The sequence below is a fragment of the Pogoniulus pusillus genome, chromosome 32, assembly GCF_015220805.1.
Source record: "Pogoniulus pusillus isolate bPogPus1 chromosome 32, bPogPus1.pri, whole genome shotgun sequence".
Taxonomy (NCBI): Eukaryota; Metazoa; Chordata; class Aves; order Piciformes; family Lybiidae; genus Pogoniulus; species Pogoniulus pusillus.
This window is the reverse complement of record NC_087295.1, coordinates 1,209,044-1,234,199: the sequence shown is the minus strand read 5'-3', so window position 1 is coordinate 1,234,199 and position 25,156 is coordinate 1,209,044. Positions and strand designations below refer to the sequence as shown.

The following is a 25,156-nucleotide window of genomic DNA, read 5'->3' as shown; positions in this document are numbered from 1 at the left end:
AGTTCACATTAAATATCTTGCCCAGCTGCATGGGAGTAAAAAATAATTACAAAAACCTGTTTGTTGCAAGGAAAGGCAATTTGTCAGATGGTTCTTTCTCTATGCACTCCACTGCACCATATGTGGGGGCTGGAAGAGAGCCTAAGAACATCTGCCACAGCCTTTAAACCCCCTAATAATGGTCCAGCTGGTGTCCCTAGTCTAATGATCTCACCACAGACTCATGTGACCACTGGCCCCCAACCCCGCCAGAGCCCAGGCAGACTCCAAAACGGGATATGTTCATTCATTCTCAACTCCATCTGCACTTCACTGCAGAACCAATGCAGAATGCAAGCTGAGACGTTCACATTTCAGCTGGCTCAGCAGCCACTGCTTCCACAGCATTTCCTGGTGCTCCTTTCACTGAACTCCACTTCTTAACCCAGAAAGTGAAGCTACTCAACAAAATAACCCCAACTCTCAGTGATCCAGAGTCAGAAACATAAAATGCTTTCACTGTAATTAACTTTACCTGCACGTTGTTGTATTACAGAGCTGTTGGAGGTGTTTCCCCCACACTAAACTCATAAACTATCTTCTATTCCAGTTCATTCAGTTCACTTACAAACCTGTTTTCTTCAAACCATGGTCAAAAGGTGGCTCAGAGAAAAGAAGACCTTTATTTCACAAAGGGAAACAAATGCAGAAGGAACTCAGGTAAAAAAAATTGGTTTAGCTCACAGCATCAGGCATCTGCAGGTGTTTCTGACAGATGTTTAAGAGAAACATCTCCATTTCCCATGGCCAAAAGATGTAGCTAACAAATAATAGAGGAATCCTGTAAGGCAGGAAAAAAGAAAGCAATGTTTGTGTGGGGGTGAGCTGCCCAAGACTGGCTATACCTCAGCCCACTCTGTGTCCTCTCCTTCAATTCTTCCACCTACACAAAACCAGGCAGCTTCCAGCAGTCACCACGCAGGAATCCAGTTTATTATTTCATATAATGTGTGCAGGTGCACCCCGAAAGGCCAGACCTGACCCAGTAACTGACAGTCTAGCACAGACAGGAGGGGCAAGCATTCCACAGCCAAGTTCAGCCACTGGCAAAGCATGAAGGGGTGGCTGCTTAGCCAACTGTTGTATCCACAGTAACCGCGGGCTGAACACCAAGCTCCAAGTTGCAAGAAAAAGCATTTAATCAGACTATAAAACACCTATGTGTGACACTGGCATCCCCATCAGAGAACGCTCTCGCTCTCCTTTCCCATGGGGAAGAGAGGGAACAAAAATCCCAAAGCAGATAAAGACAAGGCTTTGTCAATTCCCACACTAGCCAACAACGTTGGCCCACTTCAAAACGAGAGCTGTTTAGCAAATAATCTTTCTTAATTTGCACCACATCACTGAACAACAAAGAGCAAAAGAACAGAAAACACTGAGCAAGTTAGCATTTCCTTTAAGATAGCAGGAGCCAGGTCTGAGAAAGGCTAACAGATGAGATGAGCCCAGTGGCAGTAATTAATCTGGCTGTGACATACTTACAGTCAGGCATCAGCTCTCTGCCTGACTCCTCTGCTAGCTCTCCAGCTGATGTGGCACTCCTTTCAGAGCTGCAAAAGCCAAGAGACATCTCAGACAGCAGTTTCTGCTCACGTCTCACAGGTAGGCCACTGAACTACACACATGCTCTTACTTCTGACTTCTCTTCAAATGTAGCTGAAACAAACTAGGCAAAACTTCCCAAGCAAAACATAAACATCAGCAAGAACAAGGCCAAAGCAGAAATAAAAACCTGCAGCAGCAGAGCATCTACAGAAAGAAAAGATGCAGCCTCGAACAACATACTTGGTTATGAACTCTTAATGCCAACACTTGCACAAGACAGCTGCTACAGAAGCCTGCTTGCATGTGGCTGTGACGTAGATTTCAAACTGCAAGTACAGCAAATCCACTTCATAAAATAATTGTAGTTGGAAAAGACTTTCAAGATCTTGAAGCCTAATTCTTAACCCATCACTGCCTGGTCATGACTCAGTCACATCCCTCAGAACCACATCCACACAGCTTTTCAATCTCTCCAGGGATGGATCACTTCCCTGGGCAGCCTGTTCCAGGGCATGACGATTCTGCTTGAAGAAAGTTTTCCCAACATGCAGCCTAAACCTCCCCTGGTGCAGCTTGATCATTACCTGGGAGAAAAGACCAACATGCACCCCCTTACAACCTTGTTTCAGGTAGCTGTAGAGAGCAAGAAGGGTTTCCCTGAGCCTCCTTCCCCCCCAGGCTAAACGATGCAAGTTTGCTCTGCTGCTGCTTATGTTCTAGGCCCTTCAGCAGCTTTGCTGCCCTTCTTCACACATGCTCCAGCATCTCAGTGCCCTTCTTGCAGCCAAGAGCCCAAACCTGCCCCCATCTTAAGCCACAGCTGGGGAGCTAACCATGCAACGGCAACAGCAGCTGCTTCACAAGGGCTGCCAGGGGCTGTGGCAGAGACCTGGGCTGGCACCAGCCACAAGTTACAGGGCTTTTAAAAATAAATGTGACATCAGGCACATTAAAGAAGTCATCTGTTGCTGTGCTGTCGCCTGTGTAACAGATACAGTAACCACAAATAACATACATGGTGCCCTTCCCTTGGCAAGGAAGAGCACTGTCCACAGCAAAGCCCTCCCGCCTAAGTCAGCTCACACCTGCTGGCTGCAGTGGGCACACTACTGCTGTAGTCAGGTGGTTTCCTCACTTGCTACAGACTCAAACTTCTTTCCCCTTCCCACTGTCACATGCGACAGAAAGCAGGTACAGACAAGGAGTCCTTCTAAGCGGGTTGGGACTCCCACACTTCAAAGAGACAGCTGGACCCTAGTCATACACTGCAGTCACAACTGCTTCATTCAACACATGAAGATGTGCACACAGTTCACAAGCCCTTGGCTTGGCTCAGTTTCCAAGATGAGGCTACCAGCTGGCCAAAGGCCATCAATTTTAACCTGTCTGCTTTCTAGCTCATCCTCACACCAAGTCCTTTCTCCCAGCAATTTGTCCCTTGTCCAAAATATCTTCGCCTCTCCATTTCACCAAGTGCCTCTCTGAGCAGCTGTCCCAGGGGAACTTGCATTCTGCACTTCAGGAAAGGCAAGGCTGGGGTGTAAGACAGGTGAGTGTGCCAGAGGACAACGACACGATGCAAACGCTGTGCAACTGCAAAGCACAGCCACGGACAGATGCAGCCACCGCAACCTGCTCGGCCCCCTCCCCACCCTGCTGCCAAGGTGTCTCTGACAGCACTGTGCCAGCACAGCCTGGGCAAGACTGAAGGGACACCTTCAGTGTTCACAAGCACACCATGCTTTTCACCATCCCAAAGCTCATAAATAACATCAGATCCCACACACATGCAGCTACAGGATAGCCCAGAGGCCTTCCAAACTACAAGTGAACTTGGTTGACGAGACAGTCCCCTACCATAGGCAGCCTTAACCTTCAGAGTTACAGTTTGTTCCACCAGCTGAGCACTTCACACGAAGAGGTGACAGACTCCAGTGAAAGTCACTTAGCTAACCTTAAAGAGTAGCAAAGCCTAGAAGCACAGACCATAGAACAAGCAATTTCACTGTGTCTGAACCTCATGCCAGTAGCTATCCCACTTTGAACCAGTACCAAAGCAAGAGTGGCCAGCACAGCGCTGTCACTGCAAGCCTGCACTGCTTTGAGTTGGCCATGCTCTGCAGGAAAGGAGAGGCAAAGCTCACACAAAGTGCCCAGGACAGCACCACAATGTTCAGCTGCATTTTCCAGCACCAAGCTGGGCCAGGTTAACTCTGCCCATTTGTTTGCACCATCAAGCAACCCCCCACACACTTTTTCAAACCCACCCCTCTAGGTGTAAATGGGAACTGGTCCAAAGATACTCTCAGTATTATCAACAAACGTTTGCTCTTTTCATGCCTTCTCATTTAAGTGGCACAGCTATTTCACCAGGAAGCATTATACCCCAGGGCACACTGCAAGAGTGGAAGCATCAGGGCTTAAGTATTACAACAGCCGTTTTCAAGCGCAGAAGACAGTAGTTCCACGCTCTCCTTCGCTTAGTGGCTGTTGAGAAGTAGGGAAGCACAAAAGCTCCATACAGAGCAACACAAACATAGGCTGGGCAGAGCTCAGGGCAGCGGTGACCTCTTCACCTGAAGGTCACACTGTCAGCACTGCAAGCGAGCAAACAGCTGCTAGGTTCTGACAGGACACTGAAGCATGCAAGAGCCAGGAGGCTCTAAGCCAGAGGCACATTTCAGGCACCAAGGATTCCAGACTCTTTCAACCCCACAGCTGAGGCAGCCATACACTATTCTTTGCCAGGTGCCCTGCTGCATCCAACAATGGCAATTTCAGGGTTCCCTTCGTTTCTTTTCTTTGCATCAAAAAGCAGTGAAGCCCAGAGGTCAGTACAGGTTCCCAAGACAAAACACTGGCCATTTTGGTCCAAATATCATGTCTTGCAATGGAAGGATCCTTCCAAACTCTGGTCCTTCTCCCTCAAAACGCACCCACACTCCCTACCACTACATTCCTTTCTCCTTCTCCACTACAGGCACATCACTAGTACTCGACACAAAAAGCACCAAGTAACAAAGCTGCTTACCCACTGTGATTTGAGTCTGGCTTTGCTGTTCTAGAGCATAGGAGGCAAATGATGTTGAAGCTAGACTCATTTTCTTGGCTCCTCCAATAATTTCCCCAAAGAGCAGAGGTAGCCCTCTCGAGGCAAAACCCACTCAGCTACACCAACAAACCTTGTAGAATCACTAATCCACAACCTCCAGGTAGGGACTTTGCTCAAGGAACCACTCCTGAGTTACAGGGCCATATCCTGCCTCTAATTGATAGGAATTTACATGTGTAAATATTAGCTTCCAGCTCCCATAAAAACGTGTTCTCCGAGGGTAGTGAGGCCATCTGCTCAGGAGTGCCTTCGTTTTCACACCAGGCACTTGAAGTATTTGTTAGACAAAGAGCAGGTAAGTACAGTAACTTCTTTTAGTCACCACAACCATCTCGGGGGTTTATTAATCAAGTCTGGTGCACTGCAGAAGCTTCTCAGTATCTTCAGTGAAAGGCTACTTAGACATTTCTGAAAGCATTCTTCCAATGTAGAGGGATTTCTAAAGAGCTACATCTCAAACGAGACCTTTACTTGGCATTTTCCAGTGCCATTGTTTGTTCATTCCTGTTTCGAATGCTTCTGTGTAATTAGAGCTACCAGGAACTTTACAAACCATTAACTGCCTCTCTGCAAAAGGAAAGGCAATGCCAATTTCTGTCCCAGCTTTCAACTGAGGAGAGAAAGGAAAACTTGTGGTAGTTGACATCCAGAGAGAAACAGTATGGTTAAAAGGCCAAAAAAAGAAGGGAAAACAAACAAACAAAAGCAGGGAGTCAAAGCAGAGATTAGCCCAAAGAGTCAGAATTCATGTATGTTATGGGTTGGATCCCCCCCAACAACCTGTCTTGGAAACCTGTCCCCAAAGAGCAATTCCACCACACTTCAGAACTTGGAAGTAACGTTTGTAAATATCTTTAGTGCCCTTTAAGGACATTCAACACCTCAACATTCTCAGCTCCCAAGAACTCAAAGTCCTTTCACTTCCTCAGTGTTAACTCAGGATGCCACTGAGCAGTGCAGTGTCCCCCACGGCCCCTCCAAAGCCATTCTCCAGCTTCACACACAGCCAGCGCCAAGGTGGCACACAGCTGCATCTTAACTTTGCTGTCAGGAGACAGCAGTTTCCAGTTAGCAAGTAAGGCACTTCCCATTCCAGAAAACCATTACCTGTTGGAGGATTCACGTCACAGCTAGACCTGGCTTAAGCTTGATTATAACTTCCTGATTTCTGGAATTCAGAACAAGTATTCTGTGGCTAAGAGTTCACTAAACCCCCAAACCCCAGATGCTTGCCTATCTTTCAAGAGAGATGTCAGAGGAACAAAGAACACAGTATCAGAGCTGCTAGAACAAGTCCTGTCAGGAGCTGATTATTTTCTTGACTAAGCAACCCCTCCTATTTCCTCTTACTCATTTACCCACTACAATTATATCATGTATTTATCTTCAAGTAGCCCAGCTGGGCATGGGATCCAAACAATAGGCTCGCTGCTAGGTGGACAGGCATTCCATCCGCCCCGTGCACCTCTGCTAACCAAGAGCACCAACCTGGTGCTTGCTGCTTGCTTCAATCAACCACAGAGACCAAACCAACCCAGCCACGGAGGAAGTCCCACACAACTAGCAAATGACACAGTGTTGACAGCATTAACTCTGCTTTTTCCAGACACCAGTACAATTTAACACAGATGTTAAATACAGGCTGTGGTGCTATGAACCTACAGCAAACGGCAACTGGCCCTGCTGTGCTAGTCTGAGGCTAGCTGGAATATTTTAGTGAGAGAAATTAGATGCTAGGCTGTGAAAAGGAAAGAATGGTGATGTTTGTCTACATCTGTGCAAGCCTACGAGTGCAGCAGACAAGGACACAAACATAGGTGAGACAGTGTGTGGGGGTCTCTGTCAGAGCCTGTGCTTTCTCCCTGGGCTGCTTCTGTGCAACTAATCCTCCTGCTTCTAATCCCCCTTGCCAATATTCCAACCTCACCTTGCACATAAGGTGAAGCCTGGGATAAGGTAGAGGGGTGGAAAGAAGGTGGAAGGGTGGTTGGGAGCCCCTCCTGGGAACTGATTTCTAGGAGGGCTGCTGTGTTTCTGTATTACCTTCAACTTGTATATTTCTGTCTACAGCTGCAACTATTGTAACTACCTGCTTGTATCTTGTGCTAAACTGTGAATAGAAAGCTTCATTCCCTAACTTCCAGCTGGACTGAGTCTAGTCTGGGTGATTTCATAGGAGTGTGGGGGCAGGTAACACCCAAACCGTCACACCAGCCTGCAACACTCCTGCCTCACCTTTGGCCATCTCCAGCTGGCACTTCACTCCCTGAGGAACACACCCTGCAGAGAACTAAAGCCAAATAAACCAATCACATTTTTCACTCCATGCTGTTCCAGTGTGCCTCAGGGGTCCTGGGCAACAAGCTGTAGGTGGCCCTGCTTGAGCAAGGCAGCTGGTCCAGGTGACAGCCAGGAATCCCTTCCAACCTGCACCATGCCATGAGCCACCAGACACAAAGCAGCACAACTTTGACACAGACCTTCAGACAGGACCACGAAGGTGATAGTTTTTTCACAGCACATTGCCCACAAAATCTCAGACCTGCAAACTCTTAATTACTTTGTATTTCTCTGCTTTGCCCTTTCTCTCTACAGCAGCCATTTCCATCCATTTTCATTAAGTGGTCTGCAGCAATGAACTGCAGACAAAACTTTTACATGCTTCACTACACATTAAGACTTAAAGGTATTACAGACCTCCTGCAAAGTTATGAGAGTCTCACAAATTAAAAGCAGCAGGGGAACAAAGAGAAGTGGCTGTCTTCATAACAACTCTCACTTCTGCCTTTCAAACCCTTCAGAATGGATCAGAAAAGTTCAAAGAAATCAAACTGAAAATGCAATGCTTATTTCAGTAGTAAAGCAAAACTGAAGGACACACAGCCAGATGCACAGCCAGAAGTTTGAACTCGGATCAGAATGCTTCAGGGTGGAGCCATAAGCTCACGGTGCTGGTAACTGAATGCATCACGCAGTTGTTCTTTCCAGTTCCCTGGTTGAAGAAAAGGATTTCACCTGCAGCTGTACAAAAGTAAAGGAAAAAAGCTCTGCTGATTTGGGATGAGGGAAAGCTTTCCCAAAGCCTGCTAAGAACAAACAAGTGACGAAGGCAGAAGGCAGGCAGCCCTTTTTCCCCCCCTAAGGTTAATTTATGCTACTTTATCAGTCTAAGATCACCCTGATTTACACAGTAGGTGTACATTCACAACAGAGAAGCTCATTTGTGAGCACCTTCCTCAGGAAAAACCACTCAGCAGTGCAGACTGAACCAGAAGTTAGCGAAAAGAAAAGAACCCAATTTGTTCTTGAGTCTCTTCTCTCTGTGTACCACAAAGGCTAACATCTGTGTGTAGCCTAACAACTGCTCACTGTTTCTCTCTCCTGTTCACACAGGTGCTGGCAGGCAAGAGCATGCAGCAGCACACAAACACACAGGAAGTTATTGTCAGCCCTGGCATCAGCATCTCATCTACCAACACTCCACTGGTGTTGGCCGTGTGGGAGCTCAGAGCACAGCACTTTCAAAATCAGCTTATGCTCAGTGAAGACTTTCCCAGACTTTCCCTCCTGACACCAAAGCCTGAGCCACTTATTCCGATCGCCTCCTTTGCCGCAGTAGCTGACAGCTGCTTAGCTGCCCAGAGGACAGGCAACCTGACTGAAAATTAGCTTTCCAAACAGCTCTCGGCTAAGGCACAGAGCTGATTCCCAGAACCATAAGGGAGAAGGGGACAGAAGAGAGCATCCACAGCAGCAACACAGTCATGTGTCACAGCAAGGCAATAATGAAACCGTGCAAGAGCTTTAAACCAAACTCTTCTTACATTTCCTTCCTTCTGTTACTGAGCACTGCAGTGTTCTCAACTTCTGCTATAAATAGCAAACCCAACAGTGGCTATGAATCCATCAGAGTACTTGAAAAGCAAGCAAAAATCCCCTGAACATAAACAACCACACACCCAAGCACACAGGGAAATATGCAGAATTAACTGGGTTGGAAAAGACCTCCAAGATCTTTGAGTCCAACCTATCACCTAACCCTTCCAATTAACTAAACCATGGCACCAAGTATCTCTCACACAGCCTCATCTAAAACACCTCCAGGGATGGTGACTCCACCACTTCCCTGGGCAGCCCATTCTGTAGTGCTTTTAAAAAGTTCTGTCATAGAACAGAATCATCAAAGCAACCAGGATGGAAGACAGCTTCAAGCTCAGCCAGCCCAACCTAGCACCCAGCCCTGGCCAGTCAACCAGACCATGGCACTAAGTGCCCCAGCCAGGCTTGGCTTCAACACCTCCAGCCACAGCCACTCCACCACCTCCCTGGGCAGCCCTTTCCAATGCCAATCACTCTCTCTGGCAACAACTTCCTCCTAACATCCAGCACAGACCTCCCCTGGCACAGCTTCAGACGTCCCCTTCTTCTGTTGCTGGGTGCCTGGCAGCAGAGCCCAACCCCACCTGGCTGCAACCTCCCTTCAGGTAGTTGTAGCCATCAATGAGATCTGCCCTGAGCCTCCTCTTCTGCAGGCTGCACACCCCCAGCTCCCTCAGCCTCTCCTCACAGGGCTGTGCTCCAGCCCCTCACCAGAGCAGCAGTTGGACTTGCAGCACCTGATGGACTGCTAGGTTAGACAAACTTGCCCAGAGAGGCTGTAAGGTAAAGGAAGGAACTGACTCCAAGGCTGTCAGTAACTGATTTAACTAAAACAAATCTGCCAACATAATTGAATCTAAGAATTATCTCTCAGCTAATCTGTTTGTGCTATCAATAAGCCTCTTAGCTGGACAGCCATAACTGGGATGTGACTCCATAGCAGGACTTTTTGCACTGTAATCAATAGGCTCCAATAAAAAGAGAAGTATTGATGAATCAAAGTTCAAATAAAGGACAGGTTTAGACAAAGGATACCAGCGATTAGCTGCTGGAATTTGTTCAGAAGACTCCACACTACTCACTACAAAGTAAAACAGAAGTGCCTGTAAACTCACACAGCTATCTCAGTCAAACTGCAGGGCAAGCAGGAAGGCTTTGACTCAGGCACCAACTGGTATCTTGGGAAGCCAACATGAACAGGAAGTTAATTCTCAAGATTTTCATCTCTCCCAGCATCCCTGATCCCACAAGCAAACCCACAAACACAAGTGCAGCATTCCAAAGAGATGGTGGCACTGCTGATGGAGTCACCGCAAAGGTGCCCATGCCCTTTGCAGCACAGGCAGCGCAGATCACAAACCAGCGTTACAGAGCTTTGTACTACAAGTGAGCTCTCTGCAACTGACATGCTGTGGCTGTCATTGAGCAAGCAGGAAGCATTTCTCCTACTTACTGTGTTTTTATGATAGCTCTGAGAGCCACTTGGCTTGCAGTTGCTACCGGAATTTATTCAAGAACCCTTAGGCAACACACAGGCGACTCTGCCGCGCACAGCACGAACAAGGAACGTGCAGGAAGATGCCTTCGGTTATTGTAATGCCATTTAAGTGTATTAACTCTTCAGTATTGATCTTGATGGCACCAGCAAAGCTCCCGTAGAGGCAGACCTGCCACGTGCATCTGGAGAAACAGAGCCAGTTGTAACAGCACACCTATCAGGAGCAGTTCTCCGACTAACAGGTGTAAACACAGCTCCTCATTCCATAGTGCAGTTACGAGGACTTCTCACTGCCCTGGGCTGTCTGGAAGTACTGTGCAACAAGCAGTGCATGAAACAAGGGGCAGCTTTGCATGAGTTAAAACAGTTACTCAAAAAAATCTGATCAAGCATCAGACCAACTACTGAAGACTTCTTAGAGGAGACACTTGTTCTTGCCAACAACACCAGGCACTGCCAGGGCAAGGAGAAGGTATCTGCTTCAAGATTTGAGACCAAGTGTGCATTTTCTGCCAGCCAACAAGAAATGCTCCATCTACCTTGAGTACCACTCCCAACATACAACAGCCAGACACCACAAATGGTGGCCCACCAATTCTGATCCTAGCAGAAGCAGCACTAAACCACCCCACTAATTCTGGAAATTAGATAACATTATTTTAAAGACTTGGAAAAGAAACAGATTTCCAACAAACAGAACTCACACAGTGCCTCTCCTCTTCTCATGTCCTCTCACCTCAGGCAGTAGGAAACTGTTACAAAGAGAAACACACACAGGTTTTGGCCCGGACAAAAGGTTTAACTTCTCACCTTTTGATACTGCAGATGCTGCTTCAACAGCATTCATCCTGACAATTCTTTCTCCTGAGCTATTAGGAAGAAAAAGTACCTTACATCCAGCTTATTGTCTGTCAAAGCAGCCACAGTGGGAAGCGTTAGCATTGTTCCTTTTCAGCGTTACACAGTAACAACAGTATTGAGCCAGTGCACGTTTTAAACCGAACTCTCTAACCTGCACTAACTCGTACAGCACTAATCTCTCTCTTAGAGCTCTCAGTAGATTGGCTAGAACATTTCACAAGTCAAAGAAGATCCTCAGAGGACACGGAAAGGTTATGACCAAATAACCTCTACGAAAGCCGCTGGCAATCAGGAGACAGAACGTGGGAAGCAGCAAGGAGCTCAGGTGTGAGCTGCAGCAGAGAGGAAGAAGAGAAGCCCCAAGCAGTTCCGGGCCAGTATTTTGAACCTGCTCTTGTGCTCTTGCTCCCAACGTACGGAAGCTCACTTACTCTCGGCAGCTCTCACCTGCAGAGTGCCAACATCCATCAGCAGAGACGGCAAACCCTGCAGATCACATGGTGGTGCTGCTTCATTAGTCAGGACTCTGGACCAAACGAGCCAGAGGCTCGCAGGCTGCAGCAGCAACTGCGTATTTCACTGAGATGTTATGCATAAACATCTCAAACACTGAGCACCACAGGCACATAACTGCATGTGCCTAAGCACGTTAATGCTTCCTCATCATCACAGCACGCTACCCAGTGCTCCAGAGCCCGCACCAAGCTCACTTACGAGCTACAAGATCTCTGTTTGGGTATGGCTTGTTTCTTTTTGCATTAGATCCAGAGACTCTACTGCTTTCCACTCCTGCCATCCACCATGCAGTTAATCTCCTGGCAAGTGGGAGTTTATTCAAGCAACTGACAGAAACTTTTGTTTTGCTCCAAGGAAAATTTACATTCTCTCCACACGTGCAGCTGCCTGGTCTTAACTCGCTAGCTCGGGAGCTGGAAACTCTCACTTCCCATCAGGATTTCTAGCCTTCTGGTTCTCCTCCCTTATCATAATGCCACTAGCTAAAAACAAGGCAATAATAGCTGTAATCACAGCTTAAGAGAATGTTCTTATGTGCTTCTCAGATATTTTCCTATCTGCTGTCATCACAGATTGCTCCGGTTGCTCAATTAAAACAGGTCCCAGTGCCTCAGAGAAGGAACAGAGTGATGAAGACAGTTCCAGACCTAGAGGACAACACTCCATCCCTCAGGTTTCTCACGGAAACTCCAGCAGAGCCCTACTAGCAACAACCACATTTAAATACAGGTCACCTCCAGCAGGCTCGCAAAGCAAGGCATTACTTACAACACATGAAACCGCAATCAAAGACGCACATCTGGCAAACTGCTCATTGTCACTGTTGTTTGGTTGGCCTTTGGTTTAGCTTGGAGGTTTTTTCCTGCTGTTGCTTTCCTGATTGCAAAAGCCATTACACCCACGACTTAATCTCCGTGGACTGAAAGGTTCAAACAAGGTTATGGACTGACTGCAAGGCAGGGAAGAGCATCCGCACCGGCAACTTCTCCCAAAGTCCAAGCAAGGAAGGAAAAGCAGCCTGGGCTCTCAACCCTTAACAGATGTTCCTTTTGCTTCTTTGCATTTCCTACCCTTTCCTAATTCTACCTGAAGATAAGCTCATCTAAACATGAGGTTCATCTGCAAACCAAAGCAGGCACTAATCCCAGACTTGCTAAAAAGCATAATGGAATATTTTAGTCCTTTTTAAACAGAGGCATACTGCCAAAAGCTATCCATTATCTCCGACATCAAAGAAACCAACTCGGTATTTGTATATCCCTCCCCAACGGCTAGGAAAGCTGCCTGTGAGCAGGAGTCCTTCCAAGCGCCACCAGCAGCGGTTTACCTGCAAACAGTGTACAGGCCGAATTTTGCAAGCGATTCGCCAGCTTCGGTAAACAATCCCAACCACCGCCTCTTCCCTTTAAAGGGTGGCAAAGGACCGAAGAGCGGGGAAGGCAGCGGCGCGCCGCTCCGCCCGCCCCCGGGCGAGCCGCCCGTGAAGGTCGCCCCCCGGCCGCTGCGCCGCGGGGGCCCGAGGAGAAGGGGCAGCCGCTGCACCTTCCTCGGTCCCAGGGAGCCAGCAGGCCTCGCCCCGCCGCGGCTGCCGGACCCCCGCACCCGCTCGCTCACCTGAGAGCAAGAGGGAAGCGAAGGCGGCCGCCCCGGGCCCCCCTGTTCTCGGCCGTGCCGCCCCATGACACACACAACGCGGGCAGCCGCATCCCCACCCGCAGCCCCGCGCACTCACCCCGCTCCGGGCCCCCCGGACAGCGGGGCGCAGGCGGCGACAGCCCCGCGGGCCGGGGGCGCCTCGCTGCCGGCGGCGGCCACCTCTGGGCTGCTTCTGCCCTCACGGCTCGTCCTCGGCCCGCGCCGCCGAGGGAGCGCGGCGTGCGGCGCGGGCAGAGCGCAAGGGCTGCTGCGGCCGGTCGGCTGCTGCTTCTCCCTCCTCCTGCCGGCGCCTCATGTGCCCTTCTCGCCGGTCTCCCCGGCTGGGCCGCCGCCGCTTCAGCTCCCCAGCTCCCCCCTCCGCGGGGACCGCTCTGGCCGGGCTGCGGCGCACGTGGGGGGCCCGGCGGGCGCTCTCCTCCGCCCGCCCTCTGCCCGCGCCGCCAGGCCTCCTCGGGACGCGGGGCGGGCAGCAGAAAGGACAGTGCCGCCGCCGGCCACCGCGGAGGCCGCTGCCTTGGTAGTCGCCAGCGCTCCTCGCCGACACCCCCCGCTCCTCCGCCCCCCGGCGGCCATTACCTCATGGCCCAGCCCTGCCGCGGAGGAGGGGCCGCGCGTCGCCCAGCAACCGGCCCCCTGCCGCGGCCCGGGCCGGCGGGAGTGGTGCCCGGCGCCGGGAGAGGCGGTGGGGACGGCAGTCGCTGCGGGGTTAGATCGCCCTTTTTAGGAGTAACTCACCGCTGTTTTGCCTGGAGCTTTGGCCGGAGCTGCCGCGGCGAGGGGCGCCAGGGCCGCGGCGCCTCGGGACTCCCGCCGCCCCGACACGGCTGTTTCCCTACGGGATCGAGAGCGAGCGGCTCCCCGGCTCCCGGTGCCGGTAGCACCCAGGCGAAGCAACCCGTGCCGGTCTGGGAGGTGCAGAGGGATCCGCCGCGGTGCTGGGAGGACCCCGCCGGGGGCCAGCCTGCCCGGCCCGCCCTAGGTCCCTGCTGGAGAGAGCTGGTGCGGCGCTGAGCCCGCCAGGTGACACCGGGTGCCAGCGGAGGGGGATGTGGTCTGGTCAAGCGTCTGATGGCCACCCTGGGGGCTCTCATTTGAATGACCTGGGCTGGTACAGCCGCCTGACTGCCACAGCGACCTGTCCCCTGGATTTGCCACCGTATACGCGAGAGCAAAAAGGCTTGAACAAGTCCCTGGCCAAGCACTCAGCCAGGCTGCAGGGATTCGGGTACAGAGGACAGCCGACGCGGGAAAAACAGAGATGTCTGCAGTGAATGTCAGTCAAAATATGTATTTCATCAAGCTTGGTAGAGGAACGAAGGAGAGGGATCTTGCCCATGCCCTTCTGCAAAGTTGCAGTATGTGTGCGAGATGCACTGGGCACCAGAAAAGCACCGGCGGAAAAGATTGGTTACTGCCCCACCTACAGAACAAAGCTTCAGTGCAGGCCCCTGACAAATCTAAGCACCTAAGGAAAAGAAAGAAACCCAGAGAAAGCCACTTCCTATTTCTGTGGCTCAGAGAACTATGTTGTTGGCTGAGGGTTTGACTGGTTTTATTCACCGGGAAAAAGGGAATTGTGTTCCAGGTCACAGCTGGCTGGACGAAAAAGCTGCAGTCGAGCTGGTGACAGGATTCCGGAGGCGTGGGACACGTGTTAACCTCCAGCGAGTCCAAATGGATTCGGAGTTTGACCCTAAATAACCTACAGGAAGAAATAAGACAAGGCTTCCCATTCGCTAGCAAAGAGAATTGGAGCTGGGCATGCACTTGGGTGCTAGAAAAGTGAGGAGCAAGGTCACAGCAGCGGCTCCCCAGGCGCCTGCAGCACAGGCCTGCCTTAGAGCAGATCCCCTGCAGCTGACTAAAGATGCAGTTAGATGGGGTGAGTCAACCAGCAAGCCTGCAGCTGCCAAGAGAAGCAGGCTGCTTTCCCCACTCCTCCTGCAGAGGAGCCAGGCACTCCTGGGTTTCCCAGGGGCTGACTCTGCTGCTTAGGATTCCTTAGCAAGTGACTCAGCCTGACACAGAACTGATGTATTTTTTCCTTGCCAGTTTGCTGCCAGATTAGTGAACTGCATAGATTCACCCTAAGGTCTGAACAGTACTGGGGTGAGGGCAAAGAGGAGTAGAAACCATTCGTCTGGGAGAAATGGGCCCATGCCTTTGTTAACACCACACTTCTCAGTCATCTCGGCAGCCTCATCTAACTTCTCCCTAAAACAGAAACTTGATGCTACTCCTAAGAAGTCTACCTCCTTGGTATCATTACAAAGGCTGCTGCCTTCCCCTTGCAGCTCTGCCATGGCACCCCGTGTGAGCCCGGAGTTAGGCAGTGAGCAAGCTAAGCCTGGAGGTGTTTTAAAAGGGTAGTTTTCTGATTCACTCCTGAATAGGCAGCGATGCAGTCAGACAAGTGACAGAGGTTGCACAAGAGGGAACAAGCCTGTGTGCTTGCAAACAAGGAATAGGGCCTTTCAGCAGCCCCTGGGCACTTGTAACACAAACCAAAGACAGCAATGAGGAGGAATGGTCTGTATTGTGAAGGAAAAGTAGTTTTGAGGAACAGTCACAGAATGTCAGTGAGGGGGCGGGGGGGAAGCATTTTTTAAAGTTCAGTTTCTGTATGCTAGTCACAGGATACAGTAGGAGCTGTTTGGTGGCTGCTGCACCAAATCCTCATGGATTTTTGGTGCACGATGCCACAGTGCCCATAAGCATGCTCCATTGCCATCTCAGTTCATCCACCACTGGGAATTGACACAGTAACCAAAGACCTTTAGATTTGTCCTAGATTGCTCTGTTCTCTATCATCTCCATTTCCTTTCTCGTAATGATTATCAGAGCATATTTATCACCATAATTGTCTACTTTTCTTCCTTGATTACATCTCTAGAAGAGACTTTATTCCTGCTCTGCTAAAATAGAAGACTTCCCATGTATGGTTTTCAGTGAGATTACTGCTGGTTTGCTTGCAGCTCCCTCACTTGCTCTCTCTAGAACTTCTTTTATAATCCCTGCAAAATAATCAAAGAATAAAATACTGTTTTAAAAGCACTGGGAGCCAGTTTCTAAAGTCTGTGGTTAGATTGCCAGCTGAGGATCCTAGCTGCAGCTGTGATTGTAGAGTAGATGATTTTAACCTCGGAGAGCAAGCTCGTTCCAGTGGGCATGCACAAATGATCCACTGACAGAAGAATATCACTAAAACATCCCCCACATAGAATCATAGAATCAACCAGGTTGGAAGAGACCTCCAAGATCATCCAGTCCAACCTAGCACCCAGCCCTATCCAGTGCTTCTGAACAGCTCATAAGGAAAGGCTTCCTCTTTCTGTTCCTCCCATCGGTGCTGCTGTGACTGCCCCCATTTCCCGTGCTTGTGTGTCAGCATGGACTAAGTTAATGCCTGTAAGCCCTTTAAAGGGTCCGTGAAGTGTCTGCATAATGCTTCCCTGTACACCTTGCCTCGTTGAAACGCTGGGGTTTGTAACGCTGGCGTTGCTCTGACTTGAATATCAAAACACAGATTCCTGGAGGGTTGTTGCTTTCTTCTACAACAAAGTATACAGTGCTGCCTTTGCTGGAAGAACCAAGGCAGCAGAAAAGCTTCTCTTGTTCAAAGCTCTAAGCTTCCTTCAGCTAGCACCTGCCAGCACCGACACTTTCTCTTGCTTCAGCTGCTCCTCTGCTGGATGTTTGTTTCCTGTAAAGGGGATGCATTTTTCAGGCACCGAACCAGCTTCAGGCATTGGGCTGAAGTGTTACTACAACTGTGACTTAAGGAGAGCAGACACATGTGATTTGAAAAAGAACACAAGGAAAATGAGAAGCCAAATGGGGAAAAAAATGTGTCAGTTTATGGACACGTTAAAGCACAAACACAAGCAGAGGAAACAAAATGAAGATGAAAGAGATCTTGTTGAGAAAACTCATTGAAAATTGCCTGCATAGAGGATCATAGATAATAATTATGGCAAAAGGAAACATTATTGCATAGCTTAGAGGCTGCAAGAACGTGAAGAAAGCAAACAGTGACTCAGAGGATAGGGTTTTGCACATATTTGATGTTAATGAAATGCAAGTTGGAATAAACAGTTTGCAAAGCTCAGATTAGCATTAGAAGTGAAGACAAGTACACAAAGAGGAAATTAAATGCAAGATAGTGGGGTAGAGATAAATCTGCCAGGCATCTATTTTCTATTTTTGCAAGAAAAGGGAAAAAATGTGCAACCAAGCACAGCCAAATGCAAACAGCACTGTGGAGTGATGAGAATACCTTCAAGACATTGTGAATTCCAATCAGGATGCAAAGGGTATCCTGAAAACACAGGCTGAATCTTCAGCACATGCCACTGCTTTCTGCTGAAACAGTGAATCTCTGTACTCAGTAATAAAGCATCTGACTCTTGCCTGAGTTCAAACTGCTGAATAGACTGGAAGAAAATAGGATCTCCCCCAACATGTTACAGCCAGACCATATGAAAGTAGTTGAAGCAGTAGAGCATCTGCTTTACACACTCTCTGGCACATTAGACTAAGGGATAGTTTGAAAGAGAGCAGCAGTAATGAATTACAGGAGAGTCACTGAAAAAGCAACGTTTTTCACAAGACCTATTCAGCCTTCCTGCAGGAGCCAGGTGGTCATCTCATCATCTTTGGGAAGCCAGCAGGTAGGCTTAGGTGTTGAGAACATTATTAGTCAGCCTTGCCCCACCAGCCAGGCTCACAAATCGGCATCAGGGCTGATGATGCTCAGGAATGTGATATGAGGAATGCCTGGCAGAAACTGCAGTAGCCCACAACGATTCACCTCATCTGCTTAGCAGATAAAGCTCAATACAAGCCAGAAAAATAGAGGGAGGAAGCTGGTTCTGACTCCAGTATCACATCCAGAGCAGTTGCTGACTTCCCAAGGAAAAGCAGAGGTTTTTGGGAAGGTAAAAGCAGCTTGTAGTATGCCAACCTCTAAAGGCACTAACTCAGAGTATCTTATCACATCTCTTTTAACCCTTGGACGTGAAAACATGGAGACTGTAATGCAGGAAGAAGTAAGACAAGAGTGCCATATGTGCAGTGTATCAGCTTACAAGTTGATCCAGTGAGCTGAGATTGAGAGCCCCATCCTGGTGAGAAAAAACAGCAGGAGTTTTGGCCTCACCTATGAAAGAACCATATTGTCAAGGGCTGTTTTGCAATCATTCCTCTGCACTGAAAACAAATTTTCAAGCAGACGGATCCCAGAAGCTACAAAAGGATGTGAAGAATCACTGCTGCTCCCAGATATTAGCAGCATGGGAATACTGAGGCTGTGTACTTTACAGATATTTAACACCTCTGAGTAGGACCAGTGAACACAGCAGCCTTCTTTCCTTCCTGAAAAACAAGATAGTCAAAGAACAAGAATTGTAAAGTTACTACAGAAATGAAAAAATAAATGAGGCCCCACTCAGACAATGAAGGTATGTGCAAGTTTCAAGATGATGCTGGAAAAGAATCTGAGGATAAAACTCACAGGATAAAATCATAGAATCGTAGAACAGCTTAGGCTGGAAGAGACTTTGAGATCATCTAATCCAACCTCCCTGCCATAGGCAGAGATGCCTCTCAACGAAACCAGGTTACTCAAGGCCCTATCCAACCTGGTCTTGAACACCTCCAGAGTGGGGGACAATCTGGACAATCCATTCCAGAGTCTTTCCACCCTCGTAGTGATGAATTTCTTCCTAAGATCCAACCTAAACCTCCTCTCCTTCAATTTAAATGCATTTCCCTTTGTCCTATCAGTGGACACTCATAAATTACAAAAGTCTCTCTGCAGCCTTCCTGTAGGATCCCTTCAGCTATTGGAAGGCAGCTCTAAGGTTCCCCTGGAGCTGAGTCTTCTCCAGGCTGGACAACCCTAGCTGCCTCAGCCTGCCCTCTTAGCAAAAGTGCTCCAGTCCCTGGATCATCTTTGTAGCCCTTCTCTGGACTTGTCCCAACAGATCTATGGCGCTCTTGTAGTGGGGACATACAGATGTGCTTACATCCATCCTCTGGCAAAATGGTCACAAAGACCAGAATAGTGGCCCCATGCACTTCCCAAAAGTGACAGAACTGTCAAGGCAAATGAAACAGAAAACTATTCTGAATCATCCTAGCCAGGATGCTGAGAATAGAAACTCTCTTGAGAATGGGGTCAGTCTGGAATAGAAAGAGACATCATGTGCTAGCAAGATGGGATTGAGCATGAGTAATGATGCTAGCTGGGAGAAAAGCTGGTACCTGTGGCAAAATAAAGCAGAAGGCATTGCAGTAAACAAAAGAGCCCAAGGGAAACAAACCATGGAAAGACACCTTAAAATCACAGGCTAGCAGTGAGCTCCTTGGGAACCTGGGAAAGATGTCAGGGACGTCTGTAGTACCCACCAAGGGTAAAGCAGGGAAGTGCTGAAGCATTCCTGAACTATGTGGTTTCAATCACACGGTCTCAGTGTACCTTAAATTAGATCATATATTTATTTGAGAACAAGAATGCTTACATCTGACCGTCCCATACAAGAGCCAAGCAGGAGCAAGGCTGAGCTCGCTGGGCAGATTGCTAAGAGCACTGAAGTGGTGCAAACAGCAGAGGGAATGTTTTGCATTCCGTTCTTCAATGTTGGAAATATTGCCACAGGAAAGTTCACTGCAGTTGAGTACAGGGCTCGGAGTCATGTTCAGTAGCAGACAAAAGGACTTGCTAGAAGAGAAACCAAGGAGTGCTGGTAAAGGGCCTTACAGACCAGATGCACATTTTGAGGGGGTCTGTGGTGAACTCTAAAATACCAACCTTCATAGAAATGTTTGGTTATAGGAGTAGTGGATCATATGCAAAACAATGGCTGCTGCACAAGTGCCTGCAGCTGCTCCTTGGAGAGCTGTCACATGGAATCTTGTAAGGGCCCAGGCCTGCAGTGACTGAGGCAAGCAGGAAGGAGATAAAGGAGAAGCAGAGATATCCTGACATCAGCAGTAAAGAGGGGTCTGCTGACTAGAGCTATAGAGACCCTGTGAGGAAGACTCTGCTGGTGCTTATCTCAGGTAACCATTCAAGACCAGCAGGGTGAGTTGGAACTGGGGCAGAGAATGGGAAAACACCTCTATTAATGAACCCTGAGAAATACTTGTAATAACTCTGCCTCTTATTAAGAGTATGGATGCTCTTGTAACATAAACTGTGGCTTGTGCCAGCGTGGGGTGTGCAGGATCGATGGAGCAATCCTGCCTGCACCCAGCGCTGTAATAAAATAAACCTACTTCATAACTCTGCATGAGCTTTGGGGTTCGTTTGGCAGGTCAGAGTGACAGACTAAAAGTGTAAGAAAAAGGCCAAAGATAAGAACATTATATTATATTATATTATATTATATTATATTATATTATATTATATTATATTATATTATATTATTGACACTATTCTATGTTCACAGAATCATAGAATCATAGAATCAAGCAGGTTGGAAGAGACCTCCAAGATCATCCAGTCCAACCTATCACCCAGCCCTGGCCAATCAACCAGACCATGGCACTAAGTGCCTCAGCCAGGCTTTTCTTGAAGACCCCCAGGGACGGTGCCTCCACCACCTCCCTGGGCAGCCCATTCCAATGGGAAATCACTCTCTCTGTGAAGAACTTCCTCCTCACATCCAGCCTACACCTACCCCAGCACAACTTGAGACTGTGTCCCCTTGTTATAATGCCTGATCAGTACGTGTTTAAATTATTTCTTCAAGATAACTCCTGTGCTGAAAGCAAGTGATGTGTTTGAAGAAGGAATTCCCAATTCTTGTACCAACTTCCCCACCTGGAGTGTACTGAAATAGTGCATCCAGATGCTAAGGAGGACACAAACAGGGAATGAAGAGGTATTGGAAAAAGGAGGTGTAGATGAACATGTACCCCTGGCTCTGCCTTTAATTGCACTGAAAATTCTTCAGCATGGAGATGCTAAATTGGCAAAGCTAAGCATCTGCCTTGTGATGAAAGCATTTCTGTTTGTCTGGTTTCCTCTCTCAGCCATGCTATTGCCACTGTTACATGAAGATTTTAACAGACTTTGTCAAAGTTTGCCTTATTTCACTCCCCAAGAATGGGCTATTTACCCTCTTTGCATAAAAAACCTGCCTCCCAGAGTAGGCTAACTTAACAGAAAGCTGTCCATAAGACAAAACACTGGAAATTTGGAAGCAAAGGCTTGATATTTATTGTGGCTTAGTTCTGTCATTTGGGGCAGGGACAATGAAACTGACTCAGTTCTGAGGTCTGCCATCAAAGTGCTGTCAGGACTGATCTGCAACTGAGCCAATATTCTATTCCTTCTCTTTTTTTTTTATCACTCACCCTCTTCAGAGCCACAAATGAAATAGAGTTTTCTAAAACCTAAATAAATCACTCTTCAAAGGAAACTTTCCTTGTGCTCCCCAGAAGGAACTAGGTGATGTCTGCTTACGCGTTTGGTGTATTTATAGCCAGGCAGCGCCGCATTTACATTAGAAAGAGAAATGGAAACATCATTTTGCCAGCAAAGCTGCAGCTTCATTGTTAACTACAGACCGGCTCCGCAGCGGCTGAAAGCTTCGTGCCGCACAGTGGGACGTCTGGAAGCGTTCAGAAGTGAGGGAATTCGCACACCGAGTTTTCCCTTCCCGATCAGTCCACTCCGTTCTATGTAGGCATTCAATAAACCAGCAACTTAGAACTGTGTACGGCACTGACCTCTGATCAGTTTTCATCAGCTGCACTGCTGGCGAAAAGATGAGAGGAGAGGGAGAGGAGAGGGAGAGGGCAACGAAAGGGAAGAAAGGAAGGAAAGGAAGGAAAGGAAGGAAAGGAAGGAAAGGAAGGAAGGAAGGAAGGAAGGAAGGAAGGAAAGGAAGGAAGGAAGGAAGGAAGGAAGGAAGGAAGGAAGGAAGGAAGGAAGGAAGGAAGGAAGGAAGGAAGGAAGGAAGGAAGGAAGGAAGGAAGGAAGGAAGGAAGGAAGGAAGGAAAGGAAGGAAGCAGCCGGGCCTGCCCGGGGTCTGAGCAGACAGCTGCTGATCCAGGTTCGCTGCCTTCCCGAAGGGCATCGCGGTCCTTAGGGACCGACCATGGGTTGACAGCTGCCTCCCCGAGCCCCGGCCAGTCACTGGCGGCTGCCCGGCAACGGCGCAGCTGCGCCCTGCCCTCCTAGGCACTCCCCTGCCGGGCCCGGCCCCTGGCCCCGCTCTGGCAGAGAGGCCTCCTGGCCACATGGCGGCGCTGCTCTGTTTCCGGCGTCCAGCCGCGTCTCCTGGATACGGGTACGGGAGGTACCATCGCAGGAGAGCGCGGGGGTGGGGGTGTGTGCGAGCGGGGCAGGGCCGAGGGGGACCTGGCGGTGTGGGCTTGCTAAAGAAAGGGGAAGAAAAGCAAAGAGAAAAAAAGGTACCTGAAGCGACTCTGCCTTTTATGCCGACGTGGCTGTATTTTGTGGCGCTCGGGAAGGAGTTTCGCCCCGGGGCACTCTCAAATGCCTCCTCCCTGCCGTTGGGTCATGGTTGGCTCCGTCTCGCGGGGCTGGCGTTGCCGGGGTGCGCTGCTGGCGGCGGCGCCGCGCCCGGGGCTGTGCCTGCCGCGCAGGTAGCGGCTGTCCTGCCCCCCCTGCTTCTTTCCCTCCTGCTGCTACGGGCATTAGTTACACGTAGTTAGAGCGTGTAGCTGCTGGCCCACCCGTGACTTTCTCAACTGCGATAAGAGCTTTGGAAGTGGAAAGTTGTACAAGTAAGTTGTTGGTGACGTCTCCTGGGTGGGGAGCCTCTGTCGAGTAAAATCGCGGAGTGGGTTTTAGGGAAGGGATCTTTAAGGATCATCTAGATCCCGGTGGTGAGCAGGGGCATCCCCTAGCAGGATGGGGTTGCTCAGAGCCACGTCCAGCTTCACCCGCAGCGTCTCCAGCAGCGGACGTGCCCTGCCTGCCTGGGCAGCCTGGGCCACTGGTGCCACTATCACCGTGAAAAGTGGCTTTGTTCTACCCACTCCGAGCCCCCCTCTGCTGCACTGAAACCATTGCCCCTTCCTCTAATGGAGGGGCAATTAATGGGTGCAAGATACGGTGTTCACAATGGATATTGTTTATTAATTTTGGTGTTTAGTAGGAGTCCCGTCCGCCCCCCCCCCCCCCCCCCCCCCCAGTCACTGGGCAGTGTCCATACTGCGTTTGGTGCCACCCAAGTCCAGGGCACGTTGCCAGTTCACCTCCAGCTTCTCCTCCGCCAAGCCCTCTGCACAGCTGCTCTCATCACCTCGTCCCCGCCGCCCGCACGGCTCCCGACGGTTGCCCTCTGCCAGGTGCAGCACATTACGCTTTAATTAGAGCCTGCTGCCCCTCGTGGCGTTCGCGTGGGCTGATCTCTGCCGCTTGCGCAGGTGGCCCTGCAGCGCAGCCTGTTCCTCAGCGCTCTCAGGTGTGCCGAATTAAAGCTTTGCTCCTGTCGGAACGACTGCACTTCTGCTTTTGAGAGTCGGGAGGTTAAGTACTGTACCTCCAAAATGCTACTGAAGCTCTTCTCCCGCTTCCTCCTTTCTTCAAAGGTGTTTTTAACACCACCTTTCCAATCTATTGTTTGTAAAGCATCCTTAAGTATGGAGAACTTCGTTCTGTACGAGGAGATCGGAAGAGGAGAAAACACCTTTGTTTATAAAGGCAGAAGAAAAGGAACAGTTAATTTTGTTGCCATTCTCTGCATCGATAAGTGCAAAAGAGCTGAAACAGCGAACTGGGTAAGTAATGGGAGTTTTCCTGCCCCCTCGGGGAAAAAGATACAGCTTTAAGAATCCTCCTGGCACAGAAAAGGGAGGCACTCTGTGCTCTTTTATGTGTGTGCTGCTTTGCATGGAGCTCGTCCCTGTTTGGGTTGTCTTCAGATTGTAAACTCTTGAAGTAGAGTCCTATTTTAATCTAGTTCTTAATCTGGTGTTGTTGTTTAAGTCACATGCAGAAATCTCTGTTTGTAGACCTCACTGTTCCTGTGATGTGCCAGCTTGTAAAAGCAGTTACTTGCATGTACTGCTTTGGTCTAAGTTGTTAGTAGTTGTGGTGATACCTTCCAGTAAATAATCCAATTGCTTACTTAGAAAAGAAGGAAATGTTTTTTTTTTCATTAAAGTAGGCTAAATATGAGCCAGCAGTGTTAGATGGGGCCTTGGGTGACCTGTTCTAGTGGGAGGTGTCCCTGCTTATGGCGGGGGGGGGTGGTGGTGTGTGGAACTGGCTGAGCTTTGAGATCCCTTCCAACCTAAACCATTCTGTGTAAAGCTGCGTTGTCTCTCCCCCTCTGCCTTCAGTCCACATTTATTTCTTTTCTGAGTTCTCTTCAGCTAAGGAATGCTCAAACCTTTGTTCTAGGTTCGTCTGACCCAGGACATCAGACACAAGAATATTGTGGAGTTTCACAGGTGGTATGAAACAAGCAACCACCTCTGGCTTGTGATGGAATTATGTACAGGTGAAAATGAGCTCCAGAGCTAAACGTTTCTGCAGTCAGTCTTTGTAAGAGGTTTCCTGCAGCAGGCTTAGGTGTTTGAGGAAGCTGAATCATGATTTGGCTCCCTGAGAGTCTTGCTTCTGTGTGAAGCTACTGCTGCTTTTGGAAGCATTTGTACAGATAACTGAAATCCTGGGTGTCTTTTGCTTCACTCTCTCTGCTTGGGTGAGACAGCTGCAAAGTGACAGGTTTGGCCTGGAAACTTCATTTTGGGTTAGGGATTTTGGTGGGGTGGGTTTTTGATTGTATTTTGGAGGCTTTGTTTGGTTGGTTTGGGGTTGATTTTGTGTGTGGTTCCCTTTGCTTTTGTGTTTCTTGTTGTTGTTTTTGTTTATTTTGGGGTTGATATTTTTGCTTGTTTATTTTTGTTTGGTTTGGGGGTTTTCTGTTTGGTTTTCCTGTTGTGTTTGTGGGTTGGGTGGTGGTGGTTGTTGTTATCTCTTTTAAAAAATGACCAAAAGAGCACAGAAGGAAAGTGGAAGAAGCAGGGACAGGAGCCAGGGAAAGGACTGTGCAGAAATAGTG

General features: G+C 49.0%; 2 protein-coding genes across 2 annotated transcripts in view; one reads left to right on the top strand and one right to left on the bottom strand.

The window, feature by feature from the left end:
- The window catches only part of TRAK1 (trafficking kinesin protein 1), a 95,269-nt gene extending 81,985 nt beyond the window's left edge, over window positions 1-13,284 (bottom strand). The window contains exon 1 of the mRNA XM_064169869.1: window positions 13,186-13,284. The gene's annotated coding sequence lies outside the window, so the exon portion shown is untranslated. The remainder of the gene's footprint in view (window positions 1-13,185) is intronic.
- A 9,352-nt stretch (window positions 13,285-22,636) lies between these two features.
- The window catches only part of ULK4 (unc-51 like kinase 4), a 114,746-nt gene continuing 112,226 nt past the window's right edge, over window positions 22,637-25,156 (top strand). The window contains exons 1-3 of the mRNA XM_064169733.1: window positions 22,637-22,868; window positions 23,679-23,867; window positions 24,493-24,592. Of these exons, the coding sequence (XP_064025803.1) occupies window positions 23,730-23,867; window positions 24,493-24,592 (238 nt within the window). The 5' untranslated portion in view covers window positions 22,637-22,868; window positions 23,679-23,729. The remainder of the gene's footprint in view (window positions 22,869-23,678; window positions 23,868-24,492; window positions 24,593-25,156) is intronic.